Here is a 10,458-nt window from a genome sequence, read left to right on the forward strand (position 1 = left end):
AATAAACTATCTCTATTTCCTTTGATCATATACATATATATGTATATATATGTATATGATCAAAGGAAATATATATATATGCACACATTTTTTTTGCATTGACACATAACATAAATATGCAGGAAAATGCTCAAGAAAGGAAGGCTGGACCAGAGAATGCATACATGGGACACCAGGGAGGACAAAGACAGACTTTGAGAACTATGCCTTTGCAGATTTTTTTTTTTTAAAGGTGCACTGGAGCCAGGCATGGTGGTCCACACCTTTAATCCCAGCACTAGGGAGGCAGAGGCCAGAGGATCTCTGTGAGTTCAAGGCCAGCCTGGTCTACATAGTGAGTTCCAGGCCAGCTGGGGCTACAGGGAGACCCTGTCTCAAAAAGACCAAAAAAAAAACCAAACACAAAAAAAACCCCAGCATGGTAGCACTACAGATGGCTTTACTCACTCACACCAATTTGTAATCACTTGTATTGATACATGTTTCATCAGCAACAAATTCCATCTACCTTAGCCAGCACGCAAACTGTTAGTATCCTGAGGCTTTGTCACATTCCTTTCAACAACAGGAATTCTGTCTACAGAAATCCTCTTCTATGGAAACAAGCTTATCTAAATAAAAAACAGCATGGCAACCCATACTAGTGAGCTCCAACTCCTCAAGAGATGATCAGTCATCTGTTCCATAGACTACACCAGGTTCAGGCCTACCATTACTAATAGCAACTTCCTCTTACACATCTACCATGTGTCAAAAGCACTTCAGGTAAATATGGATCTTTCAGTAAATCCTAAAAATCACCCCATCTTAAAGCAAACTAGTTTTGAGGGCAGTAAGTATGTATGCGGTAACAGCAAGATCTGATTCTACCTTCAAGCTTCATCTTCTGTAGTGGATTATTCACCAGCTACTTTTCAAAGCACTGCCAGGACCTGGCACTATCTGTCTTCATGTTTTTGGTACTTCTTTTTGTTCAAATTATTTAAGACTATCAGCTACAAGTGAGCATCACCTACCAGAAGTGTAGAGGACCTAAAGCACCCAGGTCTCAAAACTTTGCTACAGCCCTGCCATTGTAAGAACTCTTACAATGTACCTTAGACCCCTCCTGACTCAAAACCTGCATTTTAACAAGACTCCTGTGATATCTGTGGATATACATTAAAGTTTGAGAAACTCCAATCTAGAAAATCTAGGCTTGCCACTTTAGTTTCTAATTACTCCCCTTTACCACACTCCAAATCCCTCATATGTAATTATTTCCCTTACAGACTGGAGTTTATAGAACAATGAAGACTAACACTGAAGAAAGTGGGAGCCAAAGTGTCTATACAGGAACCTTTCCAAAGAGTAATTTCTGAAAGCATTGGGTGGAGGTAGAGGGAGAAGTAAAGAGGCAGAGAGATATCACCAGCAACAACAGAGAACATAAAAAAGTGACACGGAATATAATACTTTCAGGAAAAGTGATGGCCCAAACTAGCTGAATATTACAAACCACTGAAGACAGCCAAAGAATGTTGCAAGCTCACACTGAGTAGAAGCAAGGCAAGTGAAGGCCTACTGCTTGGAACAGATATGTGTAAAAAGAGAAAGCAGGGGCTGGAGAGATGGCTCAGCAGTTAAGAGCACTGACTGCTCTTGCAGAGGACCCTGGTTCAATTCCCAGCACCCACATGGAGGCTACAAACTGTCCTTAACTCCAGTTCCAGGGCAATACAAAACTCTCTTCTGACCTCTGTGGCATGGCATGATACGGGTGTACTTACTTACCTGCAGGCAATACACTTACACACATAAAATAAAAATAATATTTTTAAAAAGAGAAAGCAAATAAAATAGTTACGAAAGATGTTATTGTATCACCTGACAAACTTGGATATAAAAATTATAGTTTAATAAAAGAATGTATCAATTTTAAACTGCCTTGTTACATATAAATCTATGTAAAATCACCTTCATTTTTAAATGGGTTAGAAAAACTATATGGCTGGGAGTGGTGGCACACGCCTTTAATCCCAGCACTCAGGAGGCAGAGGCAGGCAGATCTCAGTGAGATCAGGGCCAGCCTGATCTATATAGTGAGTTCTAGGACAGCTGGGGCTACAGGGAGATCCTGTCTCAAAAAAGACCAATAAAAAAAGAAAAACTGTATGTATACATATATAGAGAGTGAACAATTGATAAAGTGGGATAAATGAATGCCAAAAATAGGAGAATCTAGATAAAGCCTGGTTTAAGATTTCTTTTAGCCCACAGAATGAGGTAGTTTGTGGAAATTGTGACCCCATAGTTGGGTTCTGACTGTCCATCTACAGCCCATTCTGGCAGAGGGTTCTAGCTCATTAATGCCACCCTAGAGCACAAGAAACTAAATCAGCAGTAATATTTTTAGACTGATTGTTAACTTTCTCTACTTTCATCCTTCTATGCCAGCTCCTGTGGGCTTTTAGCTGAGTCACTGTTGGAATTTTCTGAAGCCTCCCCAAGAATACAAAGGTGCCCAGGTCTGACAGCAACACTGGCTGTGCAAAACAGAGGGCATAAACCTGGAAGTTGACATTGCAAGGTATCATTTGAGCTCAAGCTCACAGCTAAAGTGGGATTAAATAAAAAAATATTTTTAAGCCAGGTGTAGTGGTGCACACCTTTGATGCCAGAACTAAGGAGGCAGAGGCAGATGTATCTCTGTGAGTTCAAGGTCAGGCTGGTCTACAAAGCAAGTTTCAGGCCAGCTGGGGCTACAAGGAGACCCTGTCTCAAAAAGAAGCCCCCCCCCAAAAAAATAGGACAGGAGAGATAGCTCAGTGGATAAGAGCACTGACTGTTCTTGCAGAGGACCCGGGTTCCGTTCCCAGCACCCACATGGCAGCTAACAATTGTCCACAACTCCAGTTCCAGGGGATCCAATGACCTTTTCTGCCTTCTGTGGGCACTGCACAACATGGGTGCACTTATATACACAAAGGTAATATATACAAATACATAAAATAAAAATAATAAAAAATATTTAAAGTGGGATTAGGCCCAGGACACCATTGTCAAACACCTGCTATCTAATAAGCCTAGTCATGGCTTGGTGGGGGGCGGGGGGCAGACCAGGAGCCATTAGTCCTAGCCTTAACATATATAACTGTGTATCTGGAAGTCTTCCTTACCTTTATCTTTGGTTCTGAGGTTGCTTGTTGAGAATTTATCTGAAGGCATTGAGGCAGGAAAGGGAAAAAGCAACACTGAAACAGACCTTTTTCCTGTGGCTCCAAATCTGCATGTCCCAACTCAAGTGGCGACTTTATGAATTTAGACTCCTCCACTGACTTTGGATCCCCAGGGTCCAAGGCGGTATCAAACATAGTACTTCTCCCAAGTATACTACCAATTTTATTACTGGACAAATTTAATTAGCTATGGAGAGGACATACTCAAGGCCCATGGTAAGGTCAGCATACATCCAACCACCTCAATTTCTTTCTCATGTAGGAGGCACCTGCTTTTATACCAATTCCCAAGTTTCCCGCTGCCCTTTTCACTGGAAAATGCTCCCAAAAAAATGACTTGACTCCATGATAGAACTCATGCTGTGTAAGTTCATCATAATGTCCTAGAAGTTACTAGGACTCAGAGGTACTGATATGAAGAATCTGGCTATCCAGATTGAGCCACACAAGAGGTTGAAGAATGATGTCTCAACTATGCAGCTAAAACACACACACAAGAAGGACTGGGGATATAGTAGCTCAGTGGTAGAACATTTACCTACAATGTGTAAAGCACTGGGTTCTATTGCTAGTATGCAAAAAGAAAAAAAAACCCTACAAACAGTAACAATAACAAAATAAAACCATCCAAAATAACAGCATGGCTCAGCAGTCATCCTTCATTTCAGCAAATATCTGCAGAATTGCCATGACCAAGTACTGTGCTACATGCTGGAAATACAGTGAAGACTTGGAAGTTGAAACAAATTTGCAAGATAACTTGGTTAAACCCTGGAAGTCCACATTCCACATAGCTGAGAGGCCTAACCTTATTTTAAATGTTGACTCAAACAGTGTTTGAAGTCAGGCGTGGTAGCACACAGAATACATCTCCACATTCAGCAGGCAAGGCAGGGGGATCTCTGAGATTGAAGCCAGCCTGGTCTACATAGCAAGTTCCAGGCCAGCTGGGGCTACAGGAAGACCATGTCTCAAAAAGACAAACCAACAACAACTACAACAACAAAATCAGTGTTTGAAAGAAGCTGGGTGATCAGAAGCAAATTATCCCAGGCTGATCTAACCTATAGATCAATGGGAAAGGCTGCAAATGACACAACACAGAAACATTCCACTCAACTGGATAAAAAGACAGAAATCAGAGAGAACGAACAGGTTAATCTAGAGATACTCCTAAAAGAGAATGAGGCCAGGACATGTCCTCTGGCATCCTTAGGCTAAGCATGGTTTACCCACTGGGCTTCTGTGGGTACAAAGTATTCATTTAGATCCTTTTCCTAGGTCTATCAAAGTAGATTCTAACAGTCATTCCACTCTCCTGCTGAGTAATGCTGCACACAGAAGAGTCATAAGGAGGAAGGCAGAAAGACAAATCCAGTGGGTGGTAAAGCTGAAGAATTGAGACTCGGGGCGGGGAGGAGAATTAAATGGAAACTGTCCAACAACTTCCCTCACCTTCAGAGATCTCATCAAGGGAGCACATCACCTCTGGCTACACAGCCCCTGCACTTCAGAGGAGGTACCCAAGTCTTGTCTAACATTAATGTTCTGAACAGATGAATGAGAGTTTTAGAACCAAAGAGACCAGAGTTAGAATGCTGGGCCTGCCAGGAGCTGTGTCACTTTCGGCACTTTGCAACCTCTATGAGCCTTTTTCCTCATCCGTGCAAGCATTAAAATCATGTGATATACTCAGCATAAAAAGTAATCAATAAATGGTGGCTATTAGTCACTCATTCTGTATCCCAGGATACTGAGGACAGTTTCCACAGACCTGCTGTTCCATTACAAGACTTAAGATATTATAAGTAGGACAAGGGTAGACTTGGACATGTGCCATTGGGGTCTAAGAAAAAGCAGATTCTTAACATTCATCTGGCTTGAATGTCTTCCTCCTCAGCAAAAGGCAAGCAGACTAGAAGGATAGACTTCACAGAAGGCTACATTCAATCCCATGCTGGCCTCAAGGCATAGCTCTCAAAAGTTTCCAAGTACAGTCTTTCCAACAGGCCTCTGAGGTCAAAAAAATTGACATAGCAGAAGTATTCTGGCCCTTTGATACTGTACCAACCTCATACTAAGAGCCCAGTAAAAGGTAGTCTTAGCACAAAAATAATCTTTAAGGAAAAAAATGAAAGCTCAAATTGCAGTAATTACTATGCTATATTTGGTATGTTTTCTCATCTGTTTTCCCTTCAGAGTTGTGGTGAATTTCTTTAAAAAAAAAAAATTTTTTTTTTTTGAGACAGGGTCTCCCTGTACCCTCAGCTGGCCTGGAACTCACTATGTAAACTAGGCTGGCCTCAAACTCAGATCTGCTTGCCTCTGCCTCCCAAGTGCTGGGATTAAAGGCATGCACCACCATGCTCAGATCCTTTCAAAAAAATTTTACTACATTTATTTATTTTGTGTATGCCTGCACATATGTGTGTGCATAGGTGGAAGCTGGCTCTCTCCTTCCACTGTGGATCTGAGGGGTTGACCTCAAGTCACCAGTCTTGGTGGCAAATGCCTTTACCAGCTGAGCCAACTCACTGACAGTGGAAGTTTTTATTTTTTTCCAATATATATTTTATTGGATTTTTGTGCATTTCATACAATACAGCTTAATAATATGTAGACTCTCCCTGAAGAGAATCTGGAGATTTTTTTTTTTTTTTTTGAGACAGGACCTCCAGCTGTCCTGGAACTCACTATGTAGACCATGTAGACCAGGCTGGCCTGCTGGGATCACCACGCCCGGCTATTGGAGATTTTTTTAATATTTTTATTTTATGTGTATGACTGTATTGCCTGGATATATTTAAGTGGTCTGGTATTGTACAATGCCCACAGAAGTAAGAAGAGGGCATTGGATTCCCCTGGAGCTGGGGTTACAGGAAGCTGTTTACCACCATGTGGGTGATGGGAATTGAACCCAGGCCCTCTGCAAGAGCAACCAGTACTCTTAACTGTTGAGCCAACTCCCTAGTCCCTGTCTCTGAAGATTCTTAATGGCAACAATTTTATCCTATTCATCGATGTACCTTCAATGCCCAACACAGTATCTGGCATATAGCTAGTGTTTAATGCCTGCTGAGTGAATTTAATCAAGATTTTTAACAAGAGCTCTAGTTTCCAACCTTGCCCACTACATTGCCAAATATTTAAAAGTGTAGAAAATGGTCAGATGTGAAGCTTCAACTTCCTGGGGAAATAGCTCCAAGCAGAATCTAAGGAATATTGTACCTAGGCTCCACACAGAGACAATCAGGCTGCCTGCAAGCATAGTTCCCAGATTTCCCAAAGCTACTGAACTCTCTCTTCCTTTCTCAGGAAACTGAGTTGGTCTTCAGATGAGAAGGCAGTGTAGGCACTGGAATGTGGGCTTCATGTTCCTGCATTACTGGCGAGTGTGAAGGATCTGGCACTGCAGCTGGCTGGTGGGAGGGCTGCATCCTACTCTAGGAGGTGGCACCCTCATATGGGCTTTCTAAGAAGCCTCAAAGCTTAAGGAAAGGAGACAGCTACCACCATAACCCCAAAAGCAAACTTGATGGAGATTAGGGATGGGTGTGTCCTTAACCCTCAGAAAAGAAGAAATACTATTGTAACCCTGACTTCAGTCAGATCACTGCATTGGAGCTGTTCTCAGTTCTTTTCGAGTTGAGGCTCAGGCACATTCCTTCCCTGATCCACAAAATCATGTAATATTTATCACTAAAGTGTTTGTGATGGAAAGTGAAGAAAAACATCTCTTCAGAGACAAATAGCTACAAGATCTAAGCTTTTCTGGTGGTGGGATTATGACTGGATCCAACTGTTTAAATTTTTTTTCTTTTTTTCTTGAGCCAGGGTTCTGCTGTGTTGCCCAGGCTGGCCATGAACTTTCAGGCAGAAAATCTTCTTACCTTGGCCTCCTCAGTAAGCTAGAGTTACAAGTATGCATCTCTATAGCCTACCAACCTAGTTTTTATAGCCCAATTCTACCTTTAGCTTTTAGACCAGGCTCTTGAAGCCAAATTTGATACACCTGAATTTCTATGGCCCTAAAGCTGTATTTCAGAAACTGCCTTTGTAGCTAAGAAAAGCCACATCCCAATTTGATGCCAGCACAAGTCAGGCACTGATGACCATACACAGGTGCCCAACTCCTGTGTGAGCTCTTCTGTCTTTTGCTTAGATCCTGTGGGAGTAAAGATCTTAAGGACAAGGCTTGTTTCAAAGAACACATAAAAGTACTGTGCCCTCCAAACCAAGGTCCAGGCAAAAGACCAAACAGTGACACTACACTTCCTGGCCTAGAGGAACAAGACAGTTAACAACCTTTCCAGAAAAGCCCGAGTTAGACACTTCAAGAGATCCTTGTCTTAAACTGGTCACAGTTAATTAAAGCAAAGTTCCTCTCTACTTACAAAATAATAATAATAATAATAATAATAATAATAATAATAATAATAACAACAACACTTTCTTCCCTCAAATGATTTTACCAAAACCAATGGGTGTTAAAATGTTTAATAGACATGAGTCCCAGGCTCTGCAAAGCATTCTATAAAAAGACCTGCACCAAACAGAGTGGAGCCCAGAGAAATCAACACAGCAGTACTTTGCTGCCATGACTGCTGGTACTAGACTGGGGAGGCATGAAAGAACAGCAGGCTCAGTGTACCCCACTGTCAGCATCAAGAGTAGATAGCCACACCCCAGACCCTGTTTTCTCTCTTCCTATAGAATCTGATGCCAACACTTTATTATATTTTACTTAAAGTAAAACATATGGATTTTAAATATTACTATAGCATTTAAGTTGAGGATTCTTTCTTAAGTCTTGGATTTTCTCTTGTCAATCCTTCCCTGAGTACCACAAGACAGAAATAAACAGGTAATAGGAAGGTCTGAGCAGAAGCAGTTCAAAGGTTTGTCAAGAACCCCTTTCAATTTGTCTCCATTAATCCTACCAAGAAGACAAGGGATCCTAAAGAGGAGTGGCTCCTCTTACATCCATGTAGTTACCTTCAACACAAAAGAAAAAAAAAAAGAGGAAAAAAAGGGAAATGAAGAAGAAAATGCTTCTGTAGCTGGGCACTACCCCACCCTGCTCCCCCTGCTCACTCCTTTCCAGGATCAATGCTCTTAACCTTTTATTAAGGCAATTCCAATATACAAGTATAATTACTCAGTTAATTCTTTCAGGGACTATCCAATCTTTACACATAACTCCCTAGTTTTAAAGCCACCAAACAGAATCTGGCCATCTAGTAATCAGCCCCTTAAATCCCCTCCCCCACCTAAAAGTGTTTTGCTTCATCATCTCCAAGACAGGCCTAAGCACCAGGGGGTTAGGTGGATCATTTCTGCATAAGGCTGTAACCTTGGGGACACTTCTCGGGGCCACCCTAGGTGTAGACTAATAACTCCAGGAAACGTATCAGAGTAAGTAGAAAATCCATGCTTGCCTTTATGAGCAGCCATCTGTCCTGCCACACTCAAAGCTACCATTTCCATCTCTTGCAAAACAGCTCCATACTGTGTGTGTATGGAGGGAGTGATGCAAAGGGGGAACAGAACAACTGTTGCTTTGGTTTCTTAGTTCATCACCCCATGCGTCCCCTCCCCCAGCCATCTCATTCTCTAGAACTCACCCGAGTGTGTGCTGCTCTGGGCTGAGGAGTCTGAGTCCTGGGTGCTCCAGGGTCGGTCCCAGCCTGTCAGACTGAGGGACTGCAGGCCAAGGCACAAGTCATTTGTATCTGGGAGGCCACGGGAAGATTCTTGCGCAGAAGTGGGGAAAAGCATCCTGCTTGTAACTGTTTCTTCAGAGTCCTGGAAGTCTGCTTGGAACAGGAGGACAGCAAAAACCCTAGAGTTAAGGGTTGTTTCCCTCAATACCATCAACAATAAATATCCCCAATAGTTTCCCCAGGTTCAGGGGCCAGACATTCAAGCTGGCTGGATGCTGTAGCCGCTGCCTCTGTACTTTTGGGGGCGTTCGAGCAAGAGCAGTTGCCATATAGCCCCCTCCTCACAGACACCCCTATCCCGTCTGCATTACAGACTGGGCAGCATGTGATCAGGCTGCTGATGCTTCCCGCTGCCAGTGACATCAGCCGGCTGAGCCTAGCGATAGAGAGCTAGAGAGCGGCATCATCCCTCACAGAACGGGGGAGGAGCAGGAGGGGATGACTGGGAGGAGACTTGCCTCCCAGGGAAAAGATAGCACAAGAGCTACTTGGAATAGACCCGGTGCGCTGAGGGTAAGGGGTAAGTCAGGGCTGTGAGGCAGCACCCTCCGGTCTCAGCAATGGTGGCCAAGCAGTCCTCAGGCACAACTGAAGTCCTCTGCTGACAGCAAAGCTAAAGCCAAAGCAGCAGACTGCTTGCTTGTGCAGCTCTGCCCTTCTGCCCCTTCCGTTCCCTCCCCCTCTGTTCTCCACCCCCAAACCCCAAAACACTCTAGTCCTGGACTCTCTCCAGATGCTGGCTCAAGCCCTGGCTTTGCAGCCTAGTGCAAAGCTTCACAATCCTACTAGCAAAACAAAAACAAAACCTATGTGCTCCAAGTGGCCCCTGAGCAGCACACCCTGACACAGCAGTGTTTACCACTGAGGAATGGGATAACCTTCAGGAAAATACTGTACATGTGTACCCCTGGGGAACACCACCTGGTGCTCCAGGCTTGACTGGAGCAGTTTATCACAGACAAAAAGGGCCAGTTTTGACACACAGAGGTGGAATTATCAGGCTGTTCCAGGTACCTCTCAGAGGGCATGACCCATAATCCACAAATCAAAGGAAGAACTGCTGCCATCAGGTTCTCTTACAACAAGAATATGGGCATTAACCATGAGCAAACACATAGGCCAAGCGCTTCCTTTCCCTCCTGCAGCTAAAGGCACAAACTGAGGAAACACTCCCAAAGCAGTATCTGGCAGACCACAAAAGAAACAGTCTTGGGTATGATAGCACACACCTTTAATCCCAGCACTCAGGAGACAGAGGCTGGCAGATCTCTGTGAGATTGAGGCCAGCCTGGTCTACACAGCCAGTTCCAGGCCAGCTGGGGCTACAGGAAGACATTGGTTCAACCAAAAGTCCATGCTGAGGAATTCACATCATCTGACAATACTGTTTTCCCTGCATTTGTCCTTTCAGGATCCTTCAGGGTGATACTGGCAAGCTATGAGAATCACTGACACCTTTAACTGCTGAGCTTTCTTCAGAGGCACTGTCCAGGACCAATAATCTATTTCAGTAACAC

At 43.4% G+C, this 10,458-nt stretch overlaps 1 protein-coding gene across 11 annotated transcripts in view; it reads right to left on the minus strand.

The window, feature by feature from the left end:
• The window catches only part of Cpeb1 (cytoplasmic polyadenylation element binding protein 1), an 80,752-nt gene that overhangs the window by 20,721 nt on the left and 49,573 nt on the right, over window positions 1-10,458 (minus strand). For all 11 annotated transcript variants that reach the window (XM_029565574.1, XM_029565573.1, XM_029565576.1 and 8 more), the window contains one exon: window positions 8,843-9,031. In XM_029565574.1, the coding sequence (XP_029421434.1) occupies window positions 8,843-9,031 (189 nt within the window). The remainder of the gene's footprint in view (window positions 1-8,842; window positions 9,032-10,458) is intronic.

The sequence above is a fragment of the Nannospalax galili genome, unplaced genomic scaffold (assembly GCF_000622305.1).
Source record: "Nannospalax galili isolate Female #2095 unplaced genomic scaffold, S.galili_v1.0 scaffold1238, whole genome shotgun sequence".
Classification (NCBI taxonomy): Eukaryota; Metazoa; Chordata; class Mammalia; order Rodentia; family Spalacidae; genus Nannospalax; species Nannospalax galili.